This window comes from Delphinus delphis, chromosome 1 (genome assembly GCF_949987515.2).
Source record: "Delphinus delphis chromosome 1, mDelDel1.2, whole genome shotgun sequence".
Classification (NCBI taxonomy): domain Eukaryota; kingdom Metazoa; phylum Chordata; class Mammalia; order Artiodactyla; family Delphinidae; genus Delphinus; species Delphinus delphis.
Window position 1 is genome coordinate 117,310,185 of NC_082683.1, and position 27,956 is coordinate 117,338,140.

Below are 27,956 nucleotides of genomic sequence, written 5' to 3' on the forward strand. Positions count from 1 at the left end.
TTTCAACATATGAATTTGGGGGCACACAGACATTCAATCCGTAGCACACTGCAAAGAGATATTGTTCAGGAGAGAAGAAAGAACAGGTTAGAGAGGGACAGTAGATTCCTTACAGTTAGAGCCTGCAATTCCAAGTGAGCCTCTGGTATTTCCTGCCGTTTACCAGCCACGTGGAAAGAAAAGGATCTAATCAGAAAGACAATAGGAGTAAGGAAAGTAAAGGGAAAAAGGAAATCTACAAGGTGATCTTGCAAGAAAATTTACAGAAGAGAAAATTAAAATATCTAATAAAAGTATGAAAAAGGTGTACACTACTAACAACAACAAAAAATAAAAACTAGGGCTTCCCTGGTGGCACACTGGTTGAGAGTCTGCCTGCCAATGCAGGGGACGCGGGTTCGTGCTCCGGTCCTGGAGGATCCCACGTGCCGCTGGGCCCGTGAGCTGTGGCTGCTGAGCCGCTGAGCCTGTGAGTCTGGAGCCTGTGCTCCGCAGGGGGAGAGGCCACAACAGTGAGAGGCCCGCATACTGCAAAAAAATAAATAAATAAAATAAATAAAAATAAATAAATAAAAACTATATCAAAATATCATTTATTACTTATAAAATTAAAAAGAAAAAATTTTAATCATAATACTTTATAATGATATGGGTATGGTAAGTTACACACTGACTGCTAATTAGAGCATAAATGTATACAACTAGTCTACAAAGCAATTTTTCAACAATGTTAAATTTTGCAGACATTAATTTATTCCTTTCTAGTTTAGTTTTTTCACTGCTACATTATAAATTACTCCACAACTTAGCAACTTAAAACAACAATAAACATGTTTTGTCATAATTTCTGCAGGATTGAATTCAGAAGTGGCTTAGATAGGTGGTTCTAGCTTAGGGGTCTCTCAAGAGTTTGCAGTCAGGATTTCAGCCAGAGCTACAGTCATTTGAAGACTTGCCTGGGACTGGATGCTTTTTGTTGAGGCAGCCACAGGCAAAGTAGACTAAGAGGAGACAGAGGCCTGAGCGTCCAGAATTATAGCCACTAGTGCCCATAGGTGTGGAAGTGGTGTTAAACCCTTTCCTTTAGTAACTGGGATATTTCCTCTGGGATCCCGGCTATGAGAAATGTAGGCGGGGTTTTATTTTCCTAGGTTCCCAGTGCTGAGGTGAGGTGCCTCAACAAGAAAAAGGATCAGTTTTAATTCAGGTGACGTGTGTGAAAGCGGTTTACATTGGGCCTGGAACAGTGAGAACTCAAGAAAGTTTCACAACTCTCAACCTCACTCCCTTCCTCCAAACCTTAATTCCTCTAATCAACTCTAGACCCCGCCCCTTCTGGGCCCGCCTCCTTCAGCCTGCAGGATTGGCTCTTCCTCCATTTCCGGCTTCTGGGACCACCCCCCCACACCTCCCCCACCCCCCCCCCAGCAACTACGGTTTCCGGTGTCATGGCGGCCCGAGGTCCCGGCAGTCGGTGAGGCGGCTGCAGGCCCCTCCCTGCGGAGCCGCTGGTCCGGCGGGCGGGGATGTGACCGCGGGCCCTGCCGGCCTGCCCTGGGCGTCGCGTCAGCTCCGTGTCAGCGCCCTCAGTCCGCACCGATGGCGGGATCCGGCTGCGCGTGGGGCGCGGAGCCGCCGCGGTTTCTGGAAGCCTTCGGGCGGCTGTGGCAGGTACAGAGCCGCCTGGGTAGCGGCTCCTCGGCCTCGGTGTATCGTGTGCGCTGCTGCGGCACACCCGGCTCGCCCCCCGGCGCTCTGAAGCAGTTCTTACCGCCGGGCACCACCGGGGCTGCGGCCTCGGCCGCCGAGTACGGTTTCCGCAAAGAGAGGGCGGCGCTGGAGCAGTTGCAGGGTCACAGGAACATCGGTAATAGCCGCTGTCTCCCTTCTCGTCTTGCTCAGGTCCCAGTCCAGGCATGCACCCCCTCTTGCAGCCTGGCGTTCCGTCTTCCGTCTTTTAGGCTGGACAAGTGGGTCTGGCCCTGTCCTTATCACCCGGTCCAGGGCCCTTTCCCGTCCCGCTTTCACTCTGCAATACGGTGGAGTTGGTGGTCTGCTTTGGCCGTAGTAGATGCTCAATAAATTCTGTTCTGATTCAGTTCTCGTTGGAGAATGCCGCACCTATTAGCACAGAGAATTATCTTCTCTAGTGAAAAGAGGCATATCCTTACTAGATTGTCATGTCTTATACGGAAATGTTTTAATCTTTGCACACCAGTGAAAAATGGGAAATATTGCTAGTACTTGTGACGTCAATGCTAATAACTCGTATAGGTGTTACTTGATACATATTTAGTATGGATTTGGGAGAAATGACTCCCAAATTTTACATAGTAGTTCTTATGGAAGTGTGAAAATTATACATAAGCACTTTATACTTTTACCCAGGTAAGACCATGTTTCATGATTCAGATATTCGGAATGTAAAATATGTGATGGTTACTGATGATTGATGTATGAAAACAGTTTTCATTGTTACTATACCAACAGAGAGCTTATAATTAGTAACGGCTTTGGTTAATAAAGAAATGTCTTATTTCCTGGCAAGCATGATCCATATTTAATTTGAAGGTGACCTTTTAAATATTACCATTTGGAGAAGAATTTCTTAACACTAGTGTTGCTTTTTTAGTTTTTATTTTTTTTAATTTTTTAAGGGTTGCTAAATGGTGTGTATAACCCAGGTATTTAAGATGGAAATTTTTTGCAGACCTAAGGAGTTGTTGAATCTTTACATGATTAGGTTAAAATGTCATCTTGAAAGTCTCAATCTCTCCTTTTAATATTTAGATTATAGAGTGCTATTTTGGATCAAGAAACAGTCTTCAGTTTTGATTTTGCATGTTGTGACATTTGCCGTAAGAGTACTTAGTATTTGGATTTTTCTTTTGATCATTTTTGCTTGGCACCCTAAGTGCCTATTCACCCATCCCTGAGTGCTTGGGAAACACAATTTGAATTATTGTGCCATGTTTAATATCTTTGAATAGTAATCCGCTGTTGAAGGTCGTCTCATTTTATTAAAATAAAGTAACCCAGTTGCCCAAAAATCTTACTCATGGGAAAACTAAATTACAGTGGCTTGCTTGCTCATCAAAGTTATCCTTATCTAGACTACCCCCAATTTGTATCTACTTTAATGGTCACTTACTCGGAGTCTGGTTTTTAAAGTATTATAATTCTTTTCTTTTTCTAGTGACTTTATATGGAGTCTTTACAATCCACTTCTCTCCAAATGTGCCATCACGCTGTCTGTTGCTTGAACTCCTGGATGTCAGTGTTTCGGAATTGCTTTTATATTCCAGTCACCAGGGTTGTTCCATGTGGATGATACAGCATTGTGCCAGAGATGTTCTAGAGGCCCTTGCTTTTCTTCATCATGAGGGTTATGTCCATGCAGACCTCAAACCACGTAATATATTGTGGAGTGCCGAGAATGAATGTTTTAAACTCATTGACTTTGGACTTAGCTTCAAAGAAGGCAATCAGGTAAGACATACTTTCTCTCCCCACCCCCTCAATGGTCTAAACAAAATATTTTTAAATAACAGAGGTGATTTAGTAGAGACTTAAGAGATATTTCTATGTAAAATACTGAAGTGCCTGGGGATGAAGCAAATAAGAATTTCATTGCCATAATCATTAAAAAGGGATATATGTTTGGGTCAGGTAGGGGGAGCTAGTACAAGAGGGCTGTGGAATTATTAAAAGTACTTTACCTACATAGAACGCTTTTTTTTCTTTGAGCATTTGGTTAATTGCTGAATTACTGTTACTAGTGTCTTCAATGTTGGGACTCTGTCTAATGGCAGAACTCATGTGACAGTTCTGGCAAATGCTCCATTCTCCATGGTTTATCAGCTCTTTGCAGAGTGTCCTTATTTATCAGCAGTGTCTGACAGGCAAGAGAATATCTAAAGAAATGAGCAGTTGTATGGAAAGTGTACAGCTTGCCTTTGACAAGTACCCAGTTAATGAACCAAAGCATTGTGGTAGCCAAGGACTCAAAATTTTGACATTCGGTTTGGCAGTGGCTCATTGCACTTTCAGAGAGGTAAATACACTGGTTGGATGGAAAGTGGGCAGTTTTTGATTGGTTACAATATTTACTCATCTTCTTTAGGATGTAAAGTACATTCAGACAGACGGGTATCGGGCTCCGGAAGCAGAACTGCAGAATTGCTTGGCCCAGGCTGGCCTGCAGAGTGATACAGAATGTACCTCAGCTGTTGATCTGTGGAGCCTAGGAATCATTTTACTGGAAATGTTCTCAGGAATGAAACTGAAACATACAGTCAGATCTCAGGAATGGAAGGTAAACTCTACCACTGTTTTGCTTTGGGGCCCTTAATCCCAATGTAAGTGTACTCAGTTTATAGTGATTCTCTTTGAAGACACTGATTGCTTCATCTCCTCCATATTCCTCTTACTGTATTCATGTTACCTTCAATGCCATTCCTCACTCCCATAGCTACAGATGTGCTAGTGAGCATTGCATGCTCACTGTTTTTAGCTGAGGCCTGGCGTGTCGTAAGTGCTTGAATGAATGCATTTCCCCAAAGAAGCAACAGTGATTTGTTTAGTAAGGTAGTATTATATTCTAAAATATTACTAATATAGTACTATTCTATGAGGATTGTTAGAATGGATATTGGTTATTCTTTTACAAATGAAAACTTGGAGGCACAGCTATGTAAAGCCACTAGCTCCAGATAGTGCAACTGGATGTTCTAGACCTGGGCCCCCAATTCTGTCCCTCCTACTCAGAAGTTCAGTGTTCTGTCCACAGTTCCACTCTGCTTCGTGTTTATTTGTATTCTATATGTGAACTATCCTGAGAAAGTGCTGCTAATAACATTGTTTCTTTGGGAACATGGGTTCTAAGTTCCAAACCTCTGACATAGGAATTAACCTTTCACATATTCATGAGTTAGGAATTAACTACATTATGTTTTCCAACACATTGGGGCTTTAATGTTGTGATGATATCAGTATCCTTTAGGTTAGAGGTTTGATAAACAGTACAATGTTTAGGAATTATTATTGGTTTTGATATTAAACAAGTATTTTTTTGAGCATCTAATGCATAGTGTATGGCCATTATACCATACAGAGTTTTATTTCTTTTAAACCCCTAGTCATCTATACCTGGTGAAGCAGCTCTTGGAATAAATACTTTAATAGCCTAGTGGGTGTACCTAATGCTTACTTTTGGCAAAAAAAGTACTGCCATGTGAGTAAAACCAGTATCATTCTGTATCATTAGTACTCCAAACAGTCCGTTCTTTCTCTAGTGCTAATATAGATAAACGGATCAATTTTCTACATTTAGCTTTGACTAACTTTGAGCTCTTTGGACTATTTCTTCTTGAGCCAGAGCCAATCAGAACTAGATCACATTTGGGCATTTTTTTGGTGAAATTTAGAGGCATGATGTGTACTAAAGCATTCCCCATTATTTGTCTCCTAGATATAAGCATCATTATTCTGTATTTTATCACTTTCTATAGAGGCAAAATTGCCGAGTATGAACATAGGCTCTGAAGTTAAACCTCTAGGGTTTATATCTTCCCCCACCTCTAAGTTATTTATTTAGGTTTACTAAGCTATGGTTTACTTTCTGTAAAATGAGGATAACAGTGTTGAGGTTAAAAAAGAGATGATACCTAGTTCCTAGCATAGAGTGTGGCCTGTGGTATTAGGTGATGATGATGATATCGGGTCTTTTTACTCATGTACTCACTTCCACAGTACTCAGGGAGAAAATGTTATGTTCCACAAGGATTTAAGGTATGAATAATGTGACAGATGAAATTTTTAAATACTGTCCTGGTTTCTCTTTGATAGTTTATTTTATTTCTGTCTGAAAACCAATTGAAGACTCATCATGAAGACACTGACTCACCTAGCACACATTTACTTTCTCATTTTGCATTAAACTACATTTCTGTGTGGTTGCTTTGGTATTTGTTTCTTTATTCATTCATCTGGTAAGTCTTCATAGAGTGTCAGGTACTGAGAATGGAGAAAAGATGTTCCTCTTCTCGAGAAGTTTTATAATAATGTACCAATCTCCTTCATTAAGATTGTAAGCTCTCAGAAGAGAGTGTTTTCTGTTGCATTTAATTTACCAAACCGTTCAGTGCTATGTGTCCAGTACTTAGTAAATACAGACTGAATTGAATAACCAAAGGAAGACTTTTCTCCGTCTTTTTAGGCAAACAGTTCTGCTATTATTGATCACATATTTGCCAGTAAAGCAGTGGTGAATGCCGCAATTCCAGCCTATCACCTAAGAGACCTTATCAAAAGGTATGTTACATGTACTTTAAGCTGGCTTTTTTTTCTGAATGGATTTATATTATTATTTCTGGTTTGCGTAATCATGTAGAACTTTTCCTTCCTTAGAATCAAAAATCTTTAGATATTCTATACAGTCTAGCTTCTAATAAGAAAGCAATCAAGTTGTTTACTAAATTTATTTTCAAAGGAGTGTTCTTTTTTCCTGGTGAGTACCAGGTATTAGGCTCTTCCTAGCAATTATTGAGTGGACGATAGATGATGGATCACTGTACCTTGGGCCTTTCGTAGCTCTGACAGTTCTATATATGATAGAGAATAGGTGTTTATTAACTAAAGACTAAGTTTACTTTGGACTACCAAATAAAAGTTTCAAGTAAAGTAATTATATATTATACTTTAAATAATTACCATTGAAAACTCTGGGGACAGATACAGTGTTTTTTATTTAATTTTTAAATTGTTTTTTAATATAAAAATAATTCCTGTCTTTAAAAATGTAGTGACATAAAATAGACTTTCTTTGAATTGACAAAACATGATTTCTGACAAATGGTTTAATTAAAAGGATGTGTAACCCTATTCTTAAATTTTCTCCAAACTGGCTTTTAAAGCTTCATTAAAACTGCTCATTAGTCCACTCCTTCTACCCAGGAATGTTTGTTTCTCAGAGTGAACCTACGGCCATTCAGATTTGGTGGCAAGTTAGTCATGCCCTTATGATAGTCGTTGTCAAACGTATTTGAGAAAGCTGGTCCACGTGACTCCTGGGCCAGGTGTTGCTCTGCAGGGTGTTCTGATTGGCGTCAGTTATTGTAAGTGAAGGTGTCTGTTTTTATCTGGCATGATTGATTGTTTTATAAATCTTGGTGTCTAAGGAAATGACACTGCGGTTTTTGATCAGAGATAATTAAATTACACATGTGTATATAATGAAATGAGTCAGGCGGTCATGGAGCTTTTTGCTTAAAGTATACAGATGTAGTGTTTTGATTTCACCCAGTTTCCCCTAGTGGTAACATCTTATGAAACTAGTACAATATCAAAATCAGGAAATTGACATTACAGTCCATGGAACTCACATCTCACCAGTTTTTTGTTTTGTTTTGTTTTTTAACGCTTCAAATCATTTAATCCCAAATTATCAGTCATAGATACCAGTTTTTAAAGGATTAAAAAAAAAGACTACTCCCCTCAAAACATGTCCTACTACAGTAAGCAGTTCTGTAAGTTAAAAAAAAAAAAAGTGTTTTAATAAAAGTGATAAATCATTCTATCTTTAGGATAGTTATATTCAACAAACCCACATATGCTTGATATCTGCATCTTACCTCCTAGCATCTCAAACTGTTTATTTTAGAAATAAAAACATGAGGAGAGGACAGTTCATTGTAAAATATGAAAAAGCAATGATTCAAGCATGTGAGTTTTTGCTTTATATTCCTAGCCAGAGCACAAATGACTGGATATTCTCATCAACACCAAGCTAAAAAAGAAACAAAAAACAAAACTGGAACCACCATGAAGACAACGCCACATTAAAATCTCTTTCTCTTGATACTTTCTGGCTTCCAGCTGACTGGATGAGTTTCTTCTGTAGTTGTATCATCCTCTCTGTACACTTTAATGGTTTTATCAGCTTCAGCTGTTAATAACCGACTTTCAGACTGATCAAAAGCACAAGCAAATATTCCTGACTCACTGTCCAAAGACCCAGGCTGCACTGCTGCATGAACTCTCTGGAAATTGTAGCCAGTTCTCCAGTCCCAAAGATGCATAGTGCCATTGTCAGCTTCACCAGTTTTACTTGCACTTATTTGTGTGTGTGTGTGTCTTACAAATTACAGTAGTTTTAAATAGCTGTCAGTGTCTGATTGATACTAGATATTAAATGTTGCATTTTATATTGAAAAGAGGCAGTGTAAAATTATATAACGGATTTTAGGATAGAAGTCAAATTATGTAATGGATTCTGGGATAGACTTAAAAGTCTAATTGACCTTGTTATTTAAGCTTGAGGGGTTTGGTTTTATTTTGTTTTTAATAATACTTTTTTTTTTCCCTTTTTTCTACAAGTAATACTAGATTTGGAAGCTATAGAAAATTGTGACAAGAAAAATAAAAATTATAAGCTCATTTTCTACTGTTACCACTTTGGTGTATTTCTTTTCAGTATTTTTCTTCGTATTTTGTTGTGTATGCATGCAAATTATTTGAACTTTCTTTTTTTTTTTTTTGTAGACTGAAACATAGATACTGAAAACAAATGTGTAGCTTAGTGAATGCTTAGGAATACTCTTGTATCCACTACATTCAGGTTGAGAATTAGAACTTTACCAGCTACTCCTGAAGTCCTCTACGTACCCTATCCCAATCTCAAGCCCCTTCTTCCTCCCTAAAAGTAACCGCTACCCTGACTTTCATGGTTATTACTTCCTTGTTTTCGTTATAGTTTTATTACCTAAGTGTGCATTCCTAAACACTATGGTTTAGTGTTGCCCTTCTATTAAAAAAAACAAATCCCTTTTAAGTTTCATTTACTCTAAAAGGTCCCTTTCCATCTCCTACTCTCCCTGTTCCTTTGTTTATTTGTTGAACAGCCTGGGTTGTTGACTCAGTATAGTTGTCCACAGTCTGAATTTTACAGATTGTGTTATTGTAGTATAGTCTAGCATATTTCCCTATTTTCTGTAAATTGGTAGTTGTATATTTGTATCTAGAGGGTTTTTTTTTTCCAGACTGTAGATGGTATTCTGTTTTTTTATGTCAGCACATAATGTGGCCATCTCCATTTTATGTGTTAAGAACTGTTAATACTTAGTGCCTAGATCCATGACTTTGTTAGGGGTCGTAGAGTGGTGATGTTCTTATTATGTCATTTTCTCTTCATTTAGTTAAGACGAAATAAATGCTTGATTCTCTTGACTTGTTTTCATAATGAATTGATTCCCTGTCATCTTCCAAAGCAGACCATCCCCTTTTTGAAAGGTCAAAGTATCATTATTAACTAGTGAATTTAAATATATTTGGTATATTTCAATCCATTGCAGTTCTTATCCTAATTGAAGCTGAAATTATCCCATCTTTGAGGAATGTGAGCCTCTGCAAGTTGGTTTTGGCAGACCTTATTATCTGTAATAGTTTCATTTTTATCTGGTGTGGTAAGATGTTCCTAGTTCAAAGTACACATTTCCTGCCCCAGACCTGGAAGTAGCATTTCTCCAAGAAGCCTGGTTTCTTTTAGTAGGAAATGGTATTTTAAAAACCACAATCTGGGTATTAGGAATACTGACTGCTACTGGAGCGGTCATTGTTTCAAGGCCTATTAAGTGGACAGAGTTCATACCGATGTTTCCAATTTAAATTCAGAACCACAATGTTTTTACTTCTTCTGTTTTACATCTCTTTCTCTTTTCTTTTATGTCAAGAATTCTGGTTCTTAAGGACAAAGAGAATGCCAGATTAGAATATTTCATAATTACTCATTTGCTTCATTCCACATTACACTAAAACAGTCTCAATAATAGTGGTATAGTAAGATTACTGAAAACAGTTGTTTTTGCATATGCTTTTCCCATTCTTCCCTCATTTGAAAAAGTTATATCTGCATTGTCAAATTATATAGCTATTACATGCTATGCACTCTGTTTTCAAGCACTCTCATTTAATCTCAGTTCTATGTGTAACTAGATATTTAATGTTCATCACTGATCCTTGTGTTGATGTCTCTCTAGTCATTTTAGTTTACTGAAGCTTGTTCTCTTGATCATAGGATTAATATTCTTTGAGTTCTTACATGTTTTTTTCTTTTAACATTTTGTTTTCTTTTTTTTTCGGTACACGGGCCTCTCACCACCGTGGCCTCTCCCGTTGCGGAGCACAGGCTCTGGACGTGCAGGCTCAGCAGCCATGGCTCATGGGCCCAACCACTCCACGGCACGTGGGATCCTCCCAGACTGGGGCGCAAACCCGTGTCCCCTGCATTGGCAGGCGGATCCTCAACCACTGCGCCACTAGGGAAGCCCTAACATTTTTCTTTTAAATACTGTTTTATTTATTTTTTAATTTATTTGTTTTATTTATTTATTTTTGGCTACATTGGGTCTTCGTTGCTGCACGTGGTCTTTCTCTAGTTGCGGAGAGCGGGGACTACTCATTGCGGTGGCTTCAGTTGTTGCGGAGCACAGGCTCTAGGCGTGTGGGCTTCAGTAGTTGTGGCGCATGGGCTTAGTTGCTCTGCGACATGTGGGATCTTCCCGGACCAGGGATCGAACACGTGTCTCCTGCATTGGCAGGCAGATTCTTAGCCTCTGTGCCACCAGGGAAGTCCCTTGCATATTAATCATAGTTAAACTGTGCTTATTATACTTGAAAGTCTGTTTACCTGGGTATAAAAATCCTTAGCAGACACTTTTCTTGAGTGTCTTAAATTACAGTTGACCCTTGAACAACATGGGTTTGAACTGCAAGAGTCCATTTATACATGGATGTTTTACAGTAGTAAATAGTATGTTACTACATGATCTGCAGTTGGTTGAATCTGCGGCTGCAGTACCGTGGATACAGAGGAACTGTGAATATGGAGGGCCAGCTATAAGTTATATGGATTTTACACTGTGGGGAGGGGGCATGCCCCTAACCCTGGAGTTGTTCAATGGTCAACTGTACTCTGTTTTCTTCTAGCATATAGTGCTGCTGTTGAAAACAGCGTGTTGATGACACTCTGTCTTTGTATTAAAAGTCACTTGGGGCTTCGCTGGTGGTGCAGTGGTTGAGAGTCCGCCTGCCGATGCAGGGGACGCGGGTTCGTGCCCTGGTCCAGGAAGATCCCACATGCCGCGGAGCGGCTGGGCCTGTGAGCCATGGCCGCTGAGCCTGCGCGTCCGGAGACTGTGCTCTGCAACGGGAGAGGCCACAACAGTGAGAGGCCTGTGTACTGCAAAAAAAAAAAAAAAAGTCGCTTGGTCTTTTGGCCTAGATGCCCTGAGGATGTCATCATTTTCTTAAAAGTCTAGTGATTTTACCAGAATAATAGATTTTGATTTTTTAGGGTCTGTATTCTCAGGAAATATGTAGTTTCAGATCTTTTTGTTTGTTTTATGAAAGTATTCTTAAGTTAGTTCTTAGTATTTGTTCCCTCGTTTTGTTTTTTTCCTTCAGGCACTCCCATTATATATATTAGATTTTCTTTGACTCTACTCAGTATTATCACTTTTTCTTGAATCTTTTTTTATTTCATTTTTTTTATTTAAAATTTTTTTCTCCTTTCTGCCTTGTCTTTGAGACATTATCTCTTGTGTTTATTCATCCTTATGTCTCTTCTAGCTTAAGCTTATTTTATGAAATTATTTTTTCCTTTTGTTTCTCCTGAGTTCTGTTATCTGATGTTTGAAATTTTCTAATTTGATTTATGTTACTCTTTCATATCTTGTATCTTTGTAAAAAATGCCTTTAGCTCATTTGAAATGGTAGGTTATAGTGTTCACCTGTGTTGTGGTCATGTCTTTCTTGCATGCATTCGTTGTCTGAGGGCAGTTATTTTGCAGTTCTCTTTTCTTGTGTAGTAACTTTGTTATAATACTTTTCATGTGGTTCATTTTTATATGAAATACATTTTCCTAAACTTACAGAAGAAGGTGTACCTTTTCTAACTACACAGGGCTCCTTCCTCTGTTGTTTTGTGTAATTTTTTTTGAAAAAGTGTTTTTTTTCTTTTCCTGAGATCTCATGGCTCTTCCCCTTCCCTGCTTTTTTCCTGGTGTCTTTGTCTCTTTCTCTCTCAATTTATTTACCCCATCAATGTGGATTCTCTTCCCAAGTTTTCTTTTCTTTGCAGGACTCTGCCCTGGAAGGGAGCTTCAGCTGGTTGGTTTTGAGAGGTTCTAGTGTCTAGATTACTTCAGCCCCCTCAGGTCTTACAGAGGACCCCTTGCATTCACTTGGAATTAGAATGTATAACCCCTGGTAGTTTCAGCTGCTTTTCTCAAATTGGCTAACTGTGCTTTCCAGTGAATACCTGTTGGTTCTTTGGGATTATTTTTTTCTCTGGTTCATCACATTAACTGTTATTTTTGTCTGCTTCCTTCTACATACATGCCAATGTGGTGCAAGTCCTACTGCTATTGATGGTTTCTCCCTAGCCTCTTGTATTTTGGAGTCTAGTGGGGTTACCTACTTTTGTTAGAGATGTTGTCCATAGATTTTTGATTTTGCTATCAAGTTGCTTTATTATTAGGGGGATTTGACAAGGCTCAAAAGTCATCTCACCTCTTTTTGTTTTTTTTTAATTGGATTACCCTAAATCTATGTCTAGCTGTTTTTCACTTAGTGTTACAGAGTGTGGATCACTTTCCCATGTTGTATTTATTAATCAAAAAGATTTTAAATTAAAATATATTATGTCTTAGGTATATATAATAATTTATTGAACTATTTACTCGTAAATAGCATTTTTTTTTGTAGATGAATGATTCAGTAAGTCATGCTACTTGATTAATGCTGTGGTGAACGTTTAGACGTTTTTATTTTCTTTAATGGTTGCATTTTCAAAAGATTTGACAAAATTGTAAAGATACCTGTTTTTGTGTTTTAGCATGCTTCATGATGATCCAAGCAGAAGAATTCCTGCTGAAATGGCATTGTGCAGCCCATTCTTTAGCATTCCTTTTGGTAAGTTGTATACATCTTTATTTTTTTCTTGGTTATTTTACAATCAAATGAGACATCAGAACTAATTTGTATTCCCAAGCTCCTTTGCCTGGTAGTCGTCAATTTATTTGGGAGAGTTTACATTTAACCATGTTATAATGAATTTAACAGCCCCTCATATTGAAGATTTGGTGATGCTTCCTACTCCAGTGCTAAGACTGCTGAATGTGCTGGATGATGATTATCTTGAGAATGAAGAAGAATATGAAGGTCAGCGTTTCCTAAATTATATTTTAATGTGTCTTTCCTAACTGTGTGGAATAGTCATACCAATTTGTAAGATTCTCATATTTTACAAATTTATATAGTGAGGGTATTGAACTATATGATCTCTAAAGTACTCTCACTTTTGATTCCTGCTATAGATTGAATATGTCCCCCACCAAATTCATATGACAAAGCCCTAATCCCCAATGTGATAGTATTTAGAGTTGGAGACTTTAGGAGGTAATAGGGTTAGATTAGGTCTTAAACGTGGGGTCCTCATGATGGAATTAATGCCCTTTAAAAAAGAAGAGACAGGAGAGGTGTCTCTCTCCTTCCTCTCTTTTTTTCTTTTCTGTCTCTGCTGTGTGAGTATACAGCAAGAAGGCAGCTGTCTACACCAGGCAACAAATCTGCCTGTACTTTGATGTTGGAATTCCAGGCTTCAGAACTATGAGAAATAAATGTCTGTTGTTTAAGCCACTCAGTCTGTGGCATTTTGTTATAGCGGTTTGAGTACACTAAAACAGTTCCTAAGGTCCTTTCAACTCTTACATCTCATAGGTCTTTACAAAATTAATAAAGAAGGCTATCTTTCCCAGCAACTTCTTTCTCCCTGTCTATTCTAGTCCTGCCCTAATCTTTCACTTCTCCTTTTAGCTCTCTTGTTTTGCTTTTAATAATTCATTCACTCAAGACATATTTACTGAGTATATACTTGCCACTGTGGAATTATTTCCTGACTTTAGTGTGATAGGGGAGACAGTTATATAAACAATTATAGTTTTGATAAATCTGAAGGTAGGGTAATGTACTGAGGCGGAGAGGAGGGGTATTTAACACAATCTGAGTGATGCATGAATGGGCATCTCTACAGAGGTAATATCTGAGCTCTGTTAGTAATTAGAATTGCTTGACTAAAAGTTGAGGTTGAGCTAAAAGTAGCTGAAAGACATAGAGATGAGAGAAAGTGTGTCATGTTCAGAGAACAGCAAATTGTTTGGTATGGCTGTATCTTAGGATATTTATTGGGGAACAGTCAGTTAAAGCTAAAGAGGTAGCCAGAATACAGATATCTAATAGACTTGTTTGCTGTGTTTAAGAATTTGGACTTTAATCCCACAGATAGTAATATTGGAATATAAACTACACAAGAGAACTTTGCATCGGGGTAGAATAGTCCCTGGCTTCTGATAAGTACTCAATAAATATTTGTTCTTTGTTAAATGTAATAAAGAGCCATTAACATTTAAACTAGGAGAGTGATATAGTCAAACTTGTGTTTAATAAGAGCATTCTGGAAGCAGAGTGATGAATGGACTAAAAATCAGGACCAGGGGCTTCCCTGGTGGCGCAGTGGCTAGAGTCCGCCTGCCGATGCAGGGGACATGGGTTCATGCCCCGGTCCGGGAAGATCCCACATGCCGCGGAGCGGCTAGGCCCGTGAGCCACAACTACTGAGCCTCCGCGTCCGGAGCCTGTGCTCCGCAACGGGAGAGGCCACAACAGTGAGAGGCCCGTGTACGGCAAAAAAAAAAAAAAAAAGCAGGACCAAACATAAAAATATTAATTGCTTAGTATTAAACATTTTCTTTGTGGAAAATTAAACCATTACAGATAAAGCTAATTTTACCATACTGTCTCTTGTAAGGGTAAATCAGCTCTATATAGTTATCTGACAAATGAAACAAACATAATTTCTTTGAATCTGTGACAGTTGTAGGAATCTCCAGTCTCTACTTTTTAGGATGCCTTTTTATCTGAAAGAATAGTCTTGCCCTCAGCATTGTTTTAATCAGGTCCTTATGGTAAAGTAGTTCTAAATAATCTCGACATCTAATTCAAATTACTACTTAAGTCCTTTTTTTTTTTTTGGTATGCGGGCCTCTCACTGTTGTGGCCTCTCCCGTTGCGGAGCACAGGCTCCGGACACGCAGGCTCAGCGGCCACGGCTCACGGGCCCAGCCGCTCCGTGGCATGTGGGATCTTCCCGGACCGGGGCACGAACCCGTGTCCCCTGAATCGGCAGGCGAACTCTCTACCACTGCGCCACCAGGGAAGCCCCACTACTTAAGTCTTTTAAGTCTGTCTACCTACTGTACTTAATTCTGTCTCCTCCTAATAATTTTTATTGCTGTAAAAGTCAAGCTTGGACTTCCTTGAATAAACGTTAGGGTAGACTATACTTACTCTTTTCTGTGTATATTGCTATGCAACACCTTTTTTCTACTTCTAAATACATTGAGCATTGAAATGTTTAAATGTTGCTCTTAAATCTTACTGTTTAAGAGTCTTATGTGAACTAAAGTGCAACAGATGATATAGTACCATTAAATGCCTTGTTAGTTCTAATTAGCAAGGTCATCTTCAAATAACACTAGTTTTAGGTAAGTTTGCCTTGCTAGAAATCGTAAGTGTTAGGACAGCTGTCTTGTAATCTTGATGGTGGTGGGGAAGAAGTTAGATTCAGACCTTCCACTTTAGACCAAAATAAATTGCAAATCATGTACAGGTTAGAGTTTAAAGCAAAACGAAGGGAGGGAGTAAAACAGGGAAAAAAGAAAAAGAAAGGAGAAAAGGAAGGAAGGATGGAAGAAGGGCAGGCAGGAAGGAGAGAATAAAGGAAAAAAAGTTGAACTAAAAAATCATGGGAGATTAAAAATATATATATTCTTGGAGTGAGGAAGGCCTTTTACTAGTCTGGCACAAAACTCTGAAGAGGTAAAATTTTAATTCAACAAATTTTACCTTGCATAAACCACCAAAGACAAAATATTTACAGCTCTTATCACAGAAAGAACCCCTATAAATCAAGCCAGTAGATAATGGGTAGAGGATACAAATAGACAATTTATATGAAAGGATGTACAATATATCTCACACACATATTTCATTCTCATTTATTGAAATGTTAATACCATACTATGATATCTTTGTTACCTGTTACATTGACAGTGAAGAAAATATATGAAAACCCTCCTGTGAGTGAGGTACAGGAAAACATATTCTCATACATCCCTGGAGAGTTTAAGTTGGTGAACCTTTATGAAAGGCAAATTGGTAACTCTAACAATTACAAATTCATATCAATTTTGACCTAGCAATTCCATTTCTAGAAAGTTAATTTAGAAATACACAAGTGAAATGAGATATGTACAAGTTTATCTATTGCAATATTGTTTATAATGGCAAAAAGCTTGGGAATAGTTTAATTATTCAGCAGTAGGACACATTAGAGAGTTTATCAACCATGTATAGAGTGAAATACTACACAGCCATAAAAACAAATGAGAAAATTTCATGTAATGATATTGAAAGATCTAAAAATGTAATGTTAATTTTAAAAAAGCAAGATTGGAACTTTTTACTTAAAGCATATATGATCATGTTTGCTTGTATAAGCTTATAAGATTTATGGAAGGATACAGAAGAAACTGATAATGTTTATTGTCTTCAGGGAGAGGAACAGAATGACATTTTGGAAAGTGGGAAGGAGACTATTTTTTTGGATTTCGAGTCACTTGAATGTATTAACTATTCAAAAAGAATTAAAATATAAAAAGAATTATTAAATGCATTGAATTTCTATTGTTCTTAACTTAAGCTTAATTTTAGAAGTTATATAAAATGACCTCATTACTTAGATATGGATTCCTGAATTCTTTAATTTAAAATATGAAAATAATGAATGCTCATTAATTACATCTGATTACTGTTGTGTTTATTAATAACCAGACGTTGTAGAAGATGTAAAAGAGGAGTGTCAAAAATATGGACCAGTGGTATCTCTGCTTGTTCCAAAAGAAAATCCTGGCAGAGGACAAGTAAGTGAATATTTTCATAATTCCAGAATGATTCAGAGGTTATTAAAATCCTGTACAAAATGTTTTAATTTTGTAGAAAGATGTACACAGAATGTTGCTAGGGATTATGAATTTTGCATTATGGCTGTTTTTATTTTCTTGTACTTTTCACTTTTTCCAAAAGTTCTATAATATGCATGTACTTTTTTATCTGTTAAAATTTGTTTTTTTAAAATATTAACCTACTTTTAAGCCATTATATACAGGCCAGCTGAATCATATGCTAATTTAGGTCAGGGTCAGCTACAGAAATATTTGGCCCAATTTTGTTCTAATTAAGTATAGTTAGGAAACCATTTAGGTTAGATTCTGATTGTAATAGAATTATCAGTGATAATTTAAACAACGAAAATACACTGGACTGAGAATCCTGAAAGCTGAGTTCCAGTTTCAACTTGACTGGTTTTGTGATGAACCATAGTTTTTTCATCTATAAAATGTATAGGCTAAAACTATGATCACAGTTTCTAAAGAAAACTCTGTATCCTAAATTAAATCTTTCTTTTATCTGTAGTTTTTTTTTATTTTTCAGAAAACAGAATATTTTTTACTCTAAGTGTTTCTCAACCTCAACACCACTAACATTGAGCTGGATAATTCTTTGTTGGGGGAGCTGTCATGTACATTATAGGATGTTTAGCAGCATTCCTGGCCTCTACTCACTAGATGCCCTCCCTCCACCCTCCTCCTCAGTTGTGACATCAAAAATGTCTCTAGACAGTGCCAAATGTCCCCTGGTGGGTGAAATCACTTCTGGTTGTAGATTTTGTTTTTCATGGTTCAATATTATGAAAATTCTTGGCAACTGAAAAAAAAAAAAACAAAAGAAATCTCACTCTAGTCTTAGTGAAAAGTTATTGCCAGTCTAGTAATAACGGCACTTACCTCATTCAGTGTCAGGAACATACTGAATACATCATTGCTGCTTATTTATTCAACCAGTATTTATTGAGCATCTGTTATTTTCTAGGCACTGGGATACAACAGTGATCAAAACATAAAAGAATATATAGTGAAAAGTGCTATGGGGAAAAAGAGATTGGAGAAGAGATTTAAAGAGTGCTGTGGAGGGGTGGATTGCAGTTTTAAATAGGCAGGTGAGGAAGCACTAGTGGATTACACTTGAGTCAAAATTTGAAGGAGGTAAGGAAGAGAATTTCAGCAAAGAGAACAGCAAGTTCCAAGGCCCTGAGTATGCCTGGTAGGTTTGAGGAGGTCAGTGTGGCTATGCAGAGTGAGAAAAATGGGGAGTAGTGGGAGATTAGATCAAGGAAGTATGGGAGTGTAAGGGACAAATCAAGTAGAGTGAGCCTTGTAGGCCTTTGAGATAACATTGGCTTTTACTCTGAATGAGAAGGGAAGGTATTGGAAGATTTTGAATTGAGGACTAATGTGATCTGACTCGATATTAATCTGAGTGGTCAAAATAGAATGGGAAACACAGCATAGAGAAACAGTGGGAGTATTTTCAGGGGGGAAGTATCCATCTTTAAGATGATATGAAAAAAATAAGTCTTTATGAGCAAGAAGACATTTGCTTTATCACCAAAAGAAATAAGAAGCTTCTACTGATATTCACTGGAGAGTGAAAGCAACTTTTGATAAACTCTTAGAATCACAGATTTAACTTCCTTGGGTTATTGAAAATGTCTGTTGCCTAGTTGGTAAAGCCAGTTTGACTATTTCAGTTCAAATTAACATGTTATTTTTTTTAAGGAATATTAAAAAAATACTGGAAAGTAGACTATGGGATGCATCTTACAATTATAAAAGTGGTCAAGATTAAAATGATAGAACTCTAATATAATTATTTAATTACATAGTAAGTTATAAAATATGTTTCCTCTTTATTTAGTTCAGAATTATATAATGTGTAAAATTATAGGTTATCTATGAAGCAAGGAATCTGATAGAAAGCTTGGTATTCCTTCTATAATTGCATGTCTACTCATTTATTGAACTTTGGTGTATGGATTTTGGAGTAATTATGAATCAATTTTAAAAAGTCAGAAAGAGCTTCATTTTTCTCACTGGACATCATGTAATCTTCCTTTTGTATTTAGTGAAAAAGTATGTATTGCTAGAAACTACAGCTAAGCACATTTTTTTTGGTAAGAAAAGGAGATATAAAATATTAAGTATATCTAAGGTGAAAAGATGAGCATCAATTTTTAGCACTGGATGGTCTCTACTTTGTGTTCAAGAGTAATGCATAGCTTAAAATGTCATAGAATGGAAGAGACAAAATCAGTTCTACCTGTCCATTTTACAATAAATATGAATTCAGAAAATCCCATCACAGGCCAAAATATCCTAGGTCTAATGTCACACATCATCCTTAACAGAAATATTTGCATGAGACAGGGAGTGACCAGTCATAGGCAGGGCATGGAGCTTTGTTTATCAATGAAGAAACAGTCCATTAAAAAAAGTACTGTATTTGAAATTGCTTCTTTTTATGCCCTGAAGGTTTTTATGCCATTTGGTAATAACTTTGCTTCGTCAGCTGGGAAAAGGGCTCCTATGAAAGGGGAAATGAAAAGGAATAACCTGCCTGAACTTCTAGGTAGATCCAGTTTTAGGAAAAGGTACAAATGAAAGTTAAGAATTTGGAAGTTGATGTCCTTAAAACTGTCTATTCTTGCTTCCACTTTGAAAGTCTCTGAGTGTCCTAGGATGCTCGCACCTCAGTTTGAAGAATATATATATATATATATATATATATATATTCATATATATATATATATTCATATATATATATATATTTTTTTTTTTTTTTTTTTTTTTTTTGCGGTACGTGGGCCTCTCACCGTTGTGACCTCTCCCGTTGTGGAGCACAGGCTCCGGACGCGCAGGCTCAGCGGCCATGGCTCATGGGCCCAGCCGCTCTGCGGCATGTGGGATCTTCCTGGACCGGGGCACGAACCCGCGTCCCCTGCATTGGCAGGCGAACTCTCAACCACTGCGCCACCGGTGAAGCCCTGAGAATATCGATGTAACAAATGAGGCATACAACTGAGGAGGGAAGGCAGTTCTTTTCCTGGCTCACGTATTTACGGGTAACTGAGGACAAGTCATCTCAAGTCATGTCGCCTCCCTGTAACTTTTGCTTTAGATCATCAGAAAGAACTAATAAATTATTATGCTATTTCGTTTACCTATGGGAAAGGAAATTACCTAGTTTTAAACCTCTTCCTTGCTATAGTTGTGGCTTCTGCAAATCTTCTTTGAGACACTGTCAAAATGTCATTGTTCTCTGGGCTGTTCAGCCCTGTCTTCAGCAAATGTCTAGCACTATTCAGCACTCTTTTATGAAACTGACAAAAGGATGTATGTTTTGATGGAATTTTTCAGAATTGAAATGAGTTCTAAGGAAGTATTCTAAACTTTGCTGTTCAAAAATGTGGTCCCTGGACCAGCAGCATTGGCATCACCTGGAAGTCTGTTTAGAAATGCAGAGACTCAGGCCCCACCTTAGATCTACTGAAGTAGAATCTGCATTGTAACAAGGTCCCCAAGTGATTCATATATATATATATATATATATATATATATATATATATATATATGTGTATGTATATATATGTGTGTGTATATATATATGTATGTATATATATATGTGTGTGTGTGTGTATATATATATACACAGACACACACACATATATATACACACACACATTAAAGTTGGAGAAGCACTGTTCTAAAACAATGTTGATAAAAATGAAGTTACTTTGTTTTCTCTGTCCTCTTACAGGTCTTTGTTGAGTATGCAAATGCTGGTGATTCCAAAGCTGCTCAGAAATTACTGACTGGAAGGATGTTTGATGGGAAGTTTGTTGTGGCTACATTTTACCCACTGAGTGCCTACAAGAGGGGATATCTGTATCAAACTTTGCTTTAATCAGTAACCTAAGGACTATTTCCTGTTTCTCCTCTTCTGTTTCCTGGGTTATTGTATTCTACATCTGAATGCAGAAGTACCCCCTTATCATTTTAAGGGAATACTTTGTATATTTATTCCATCCTACCGACGTGCAGCCATTGCTCAAGCAGTGACTGCATTGCAGACATTTGGCACTGAGTAGGACAAGACCTCTCAGCTATACATTGAGGGGTTTTAGAGCATCCATGTGGGCAACCTATTTTTGTGCAGTAGGGCAAGTGCTGCTCTCCAGTACGTAACCTAAAAAGATATTAACTCTTTCATGTGATCATGAAGCAAGGATGAATAATATCATGTTGTAGTGAATATTATGAACAAATTTGTTAGAGTTGGTGACATCACTTACAGATTATTCCCTTATGTTGTCAGAGGGGTCTTCCTTATTGATATCTGTAGTTGGCACTGGATGCTCTCAGTAATGTTAAGTAATTGTTAAGCAGCAATTCCCTACTGTGTTCTTAACACTGAGTTACGAATTTTTTTAAAGGAGTACTGTAGTACTGAATATTCCTTTAAAGAAACTGCAGTGAGCCTATCTACATTTTTTTTTTAATTAAGGCTTTTAAAATAGGAAGCTAATGCTTGATCTTGCACAATTTTTATGTCCGGTATGTATGCTCGAGTGAGTGTGCAGGTGTGAAAGATTAGAGAAAATTTGAGTAGCTTTCTTTATAGTGTGAATCTTGTGAATTAATACAGTCTATGCCCATCTCCTCCCTACCTGTTTAATATCTGTAAGATTTAGGATACAAGTTTTTTGGGAGTCGGTCTGTCTGATAGAGTGAAATGAGAAAATAGTTCATTCCTGAGAGGCCCAGAACACACAAATCTAAACTGGGTTACATTGAAACTCTCTTAAAGTGAGAAAACTCTTGTAAAAGTTTTGGTACACATAAATTGCCCCTTTTTTCAGTCTGCTTTAGACCCTGCATTAGCTCATCTGTTTTGTACTGAATCTTCTAGGATCACTGTAAAATTTCTCAAGGTAGAGTTCTGTCTACTATGATGAAAAATTGACTTGGGTCAGAAAGAAAGAATTAGTTGTTCAGCGAAGGGAAAAGGAAAAAAAATAGGCAAAGGGTGCATAGTCAAGGATTATTTGTTTCTTTCTTTCTCTCTCTCATCTCCCTCCCACTCCTTCTTTTCCTCTTCCCCCATTCTTTACCTCTATCCTTAGCTGAAGAGACGTTAGAGGAAAGCATCCTAGGTGGTCAGGTGATCTGACTTCTGATTACAAGGAAGTTAAGAAAGGTGTAGCTATAATAAGGTAGAAATAGAAAAGAAGAAAAACTTACGAAGAATTCTTAAAAAGATTCATAGCAATCTAATGTGTCCCCCAGTAGAGGAAACTAGTATTCGTGAGTTCACGGGCACAGGTTGACTACATGGTTTCAGGAATTATAATTATGGATTCCTCCCACTTTACAGTAGATTGTCTTCAAAGGTTTAAATCTTAGGAAACCTTTATAAAGCACTGATTATACAAAAAAAGAAAGGTATACAGGTTATGAATTTTTTGTTTTCTTAACTAAATGAAAATTTTATTTATTTATTTATTTTCCTAAGGAAAAAGCTTTTATATCTTTCCCTGCTGGAAGCCTCCTCATATAGTCTTCCCTTGTGTGTGCCATGCAGGTTATTGAGAGCCCAATTAAGAATTTACGTCTCAGAGGATGAATTATTTTACCCTATTCAGACAATTACCATTTGATATTTTAGTTAGTCACAGTTACCTAATTACTCAGGACTCTCCTTAATATTTGTTATGAAGCCAAATTCGGTATAATGAATTGCCAAAAGATCTGTGGCGTGGCGCCCAAGGGAGAACTGTAGAGTAAGCTTCTAATGTGTGCCCTTAGAAGGAAGAGCTATTATTTTTCATTTCGGCCTTTTCAGAGGTTGATTAGCTGGTTTGGTTTCAAATAAAAATTCAAGAGAGTATTGTGGAGACCAAAGCTTTCCTAAAACATAACCGTTTGGATGGTAGCAGCTTCCATGGTGATTAAAAACACCAGGTCTTTCCATACATACTGATGAACACAGAATGCAAATGAATTCATTTTAAGGGCAAGTATTCTAGGTTAGCACATATACCTTTCTCATTCTCCCTCCCCCGACTACCACCAAAAAGAAAAATCCTTACAAATAAACTGCAGGTAGGCTTCTAAGCTTAATGTTGCAGTATGCTGCTAACATCTTGATGCTGAATTTCACAGCATTCTTTGATCGTCTTCTTATTGCTGATGTATTCATGCGTATATGTAGTGTTTAACACTGTAGAATTTTATTATAGAAGATGCTAACTAGATTTTAAGGGAGCTGAGGGAATAATTGATAAGCCTAAGTAACCATGCATCGAATTAAATATTTTATATTTAAGCCACAAAATTGAATGGAGGTGCCTCCTTTGACTTAAATTGTTATTTTATAGCTCTTAGCCCATTACTACCAAAGATGACATTTGCAGATTCTCCCTCCCTCTTCTGATATTATAAGAAGTTTAATCTTGTTATCTTTTTTAAACCTGAACCAAATATTGAATGATGCAATTTTCATGATCCTTTAGGATGAAATATATACACAGAGATTTTGATTCCTTGAAGTTTTAAAGACAGAAATTTTCTTTTTGAGAGGTAGGGTAAACATGTGAGGGTTCATGTCACTTAACCCCTACCATTTTGGGAAAATTTTATCTCAGGTAGTTTTTCTTTCCCTAAATTAATGTCTGTGCTTCCTTCCCTCTTGCCTTCCAGTTTCTTCCTTATTCCATGGTATTTTCATGGTACATTTTTGTCCCAGAAAAGGCATGTAAATTGATAATTCTATAGGAAATCTTTGGTTCTTTGGAAACATATTTGGAGGAGGTCGCTAGTTGGCTACTTTCAAAACTTTAATGCTGTATTTAGAGAAGAATAAGTAGAGTTGGACACCTCAGTGAAAGATAGCACTGCTAAAAGAAACTATTTGCTGCATTTTAAAGGAGTAACAAAATGAGCCTCTTACAATAAGAGATTGCATTTATTATTACTGAATGTCTTCCTTGTTTTGTGGCCATCAGTATAGAAACTCTTCAGAGAAAAATTCCCTCTCTGCTATTCCTTGAGCCAATACTAGGCTTCTTTTAGAACAAAACCATAAATATAGTTTTACTCATCCTTCTCCCTGTTTTCATTGAGACAAGTATTGCCTTCTTTTTGGTATTCCAGCTGCTAAATAAAGAGGGCTGAGCTATGTTAAATTAACCTTTTTAAAAAATCTCTCAATTCTTATTTAACTTGCCTTCTAGATTCATATTGCTTGTACTTATATTTTAACCTTTGAACAAATTTATTATAAGGAATGCTGCCAGAAAGAGTGCTGCCATGTAAAGGAAGTTGAAGAAACTATGAGCATAAGGTTTGTTTCTGTCTTAGTACACTGGGCTTTCACCCTGGTAAGGGAATCAGTTACCTTTATGGAATAAATTATAGTCAGAGTTACAATACTCAGATGCTGTTTTATGGCTCACTTGAGTTATTTCTCAAATGCAGGTAACTGGCATTTTGGCATCATTATCTTTTTAGACTTATATTCTGACCTTATAAAATTAGGCCTATCTTACCTAATTTCTACTATTATACTTGGCAGCATGACATTTTATTTTTTATAGTTTAATGAAAATCAGCACCATAGTAACTGATGATAAGTATGATAACATAGTTACTGGGTGAGGGAGTGAGGGAGACACTCAGTAACCACGTGTTTTACCTGGACTTTTATGCAAAGGTACGTGCTAGGTGGCTTTATTCAGATAAGTGTAGAGATGGAATTGCATCATGACTTTTAGTCTGGTGGATGTGTAGACAGTCAAAGATTTAAGCAAGTGCCTTGTGTTTCCTGGAAAATATTAAAACTCATTTGGGTGAACGCTTCCCAAATGATGATAATTATTGCTCCTTTGCCTTTTCCTTGGAATAACTTTTGGATTGAGTCACTTAATATAAAACTCCAAAATTGCCTGGGTTTGCCTTTTTTTATATGTGTAAAACTATTCATATTTGATTTTTCCCCCCAATATTACATATAATGGAAAGCCAGAGTTATCTGGCAGAATCAAATTCTTCCTTGGATCTAGTTCCATTTTTAATATTAGGTTCCTTCTTCAAATCTTATTACTCTAGCTCTGATAAAATTTATTTATTTCTTGTCAAGTGTGGTCACAATACAGACCAGCCTTTGGTCACAATTAGCTCAAAAGAATTTCCATTTCTTCTTAAGGTGCTCAATAAATCACCTTTACTTTGAGATGTTAGCCTTTTCAGGTTAGTATTACTTTCTGGCTTTCTCAATGAATATAAGACTGTTGAATCTCTATGATATGGAATTCATCTGAGCCTCTTACGGTATATTTGGGTAAGTTATATTTTCTTAGTTATAGAGGAACATGGATGTTTTAGTTTTTGAAGTACCCCAAATTTTAAAGATTTTGTTTTGTGTTAGGTTAGCTGCTTCTCTACCTGACACCACAGGGTGTATCATGTTTGTTATCTTAGCCACCTCCCCTTCTCCAGTGTCTTTCACTGCTTTTTAAATTCACACAGTGAATGACCAATAGATTTACACACTGACATGCAACTGACAAGTACTTATGGATATTTAAGAAGGTAAACAATTTTAACTGTTTTTCCTGCAATTTTATAGGAGAAATGGGCTGTAAAAGAAATATCTATAAACCAGAGAGCATTTAGGAAATTGTTTATTTTATAGGTAGTCATGAAGGTGATCTTCAGGATATCAGATGTATAGTTTACACAATCTTTGTTCTCCTGATATGAAGTTTTTATTCATTTTCCTACAACTCAGCACTTTCGTTGTCCCTTATACTGTTTAGAACGATTAATGTTTTATTTGCTTTATTTGTGCTTTTCAGAGAGTTGTCATAATCATGGCAGTTACGTTTGTGACACCATAAATGCTGGAATTCATGGGAAATCTATCAAATGATTGCCTGAGTGTTATTTCCCTGAGTAGCTGTCACAATATCCTAAAGAAAATTGATTTTGTTTTTGAAAGTCATGTATGTTTTATGACCTAGCTTTGTGGTATTTTAATTTAAAAGCAAAGAGAAGCTTTGTGTCTTATTTTGCCTTATATGACTGTTGATCCTTGTTGTGTTGTGCAGAAAAGAGCTTCTTTTGCTATACTACCTTGTATAATGAAAATAAGTCACATTCTGAAGGAAAAAAACCCCAAAACTGGAATTGTCAAAATTTTTGTTCCTTTTTGGGAAACCCTTATGTAAACATCAGAGCTATTTGTTATCATAAACTCTTGATTGTCAGCAAGAGAATTATTCATAGTCACTTCTATCCCAGGGTGGAATTGCCTTCCCCTTCTAAGCTCTCTCCTTAATAGTATTCATGATGTCAGGACAGTGAGTATGTAAAAGCAAATGTAGTGAGGTGTTCTAAATCACACATCCAAAATCACGCATTTGTGGTCTAAGAAGTCTTTTCAGTTATTCGAATTATCTAGAGCTGTGTTATTTTATTAGCATGAGTTGTCAGAAGTCTGCCAAATTTAAGAGTTAAGAAGAGAAAGGTAAGTAATAAAAATAGATGAGGGGAGGAAAATAGCTTCCTTATTGGTGTTATTAATTGTTCATATAGTTTATGACCTAAAAATGATATTTATTTTTAAAAATCCAGGTTTGGTACCTGTAACATAGAAATGTTGCTGTTTCTACACATTCCTCATCATTGTTTCCCCAGAAAATTATTTTAAGAGTGTATGAGATCAGACTAAATATCCATATTCAGTTTGGTCTAATTTTTTAAAATACATATCTAAGTTAAACTCCATCTTTTGTGTATTTGGTATATATCAACACTTATGCAAATCAAGGATCAGAAAGAAACGGGATTAGCCATCTCCTTATTTCCCTTTGCACAGTGGGTACAGTGGGTGGCATTAGTATGCACTAGCTGCAGTGTTATAGCACCTTATGAAGTAAATAGTGTTTATTATAATAAAAAAAAAGTTAAGCTGCATCTCTGTAGAATATTTACTTTGCAGAGTGTAAAGCTGTCATATCTTTTTCCAGTAGGATTTAACTCCTTCATTCTTAATTTTTTTGAAAAAAAAAATCTTCAGTAATTTAACATTCCTTTATATCCTCTTAACAGTGGCAAATCTGGGGTAGAAGGGATTTTTTTTTCCCCCCAAAGGGCTCCATCTTTGTTATCTTTTGGTCACTCTTTGAAATCCAGTTATGATTAATAGATTTTTAACAGTTTATGGCTTCCCATATCAGCACTGGAGTGTCTGGTTGTGAATATTAAAACCTACTACTATTTTCCCTCAATAACATGTAATTGCTATGTTTTTGATTAGAAGGTATGGTTAGAAAAAATGTGAACGATCACTTAAACCAAAGCCAGTTATAAGGAGTATTCTCTCCTGTTGGTTTACCTTCACCTCAGAACTACAAGAATATTACAGTACATAGTGCATAGTTGTCTGTAACATTTCTACCAGTTGTTTCAATAGCGTATTGGTCTTGGCATTTCTTGGCACTATGGTTCTCTGTTCTTGGTGATGTCTTACTATTTTGTGATTTTTTTTTTTTTAATAACTAAGTGGGACTATAAATGTAGATGTGTATCAGTACCAAGAAGTTCTTTTCTCAAATCCCTATATTTCTGATTTCAAGTCTTTTAAACCTGTTTTTTCTTGCTGAGTAGCAAAGAACTTTTATTTTCCACTTTCCTATATACCTAAAAAGTATGGACACTGCGTTTCAATTAATTGTACTGCATATAGTTTTTTGCTGCAAACGTTATCTGTAAACACAATTGCCTTGTTCAGTTTTGTTGTAAACTGACTTACCATAAGATGCACTGTTGATACGCTTTCTGATGTGTGTTTGTTTGATAAGGGTGATAAAATAAAGCTTAAAA

At 36.8% G+C, this 27,956-nt stretch overlaps 1 protein-coding gene across 1 annotated transcript; it reads left to right on the forward strand.

Annotated features, from left to right (window-relative positions):
* Positions 1 to 1,448: 1,448 nt before the first annotated feature.
* Positions 1,449 to 27,956, forward strand: UHMK1 (U2AF homology motif kinase 1). Its single transcript, XM_060033265.1, has 8 exons — positions 1,449 to 1,867; positions 3,197 to 3,489; positions 4,124 to 4,315; positions 6,218 to 6,312; positions 12,893 to 12,969; positions 13,120 to 13,218; positions 16,948 to 17,036; positions 20,830 to 27,956. The coding sequence occupies exons 1-8, from the start codon at positions 1,600 to 1,602 to the stop codon at positions 20,974 to 20,976; spliced, it is 1,260 nt and encodes a 419-aa protein (XP_059889248.1). The 5' UTR covers positions 1,449 to 1,599; the 3' UTR covers positions 20,977 to 27,956.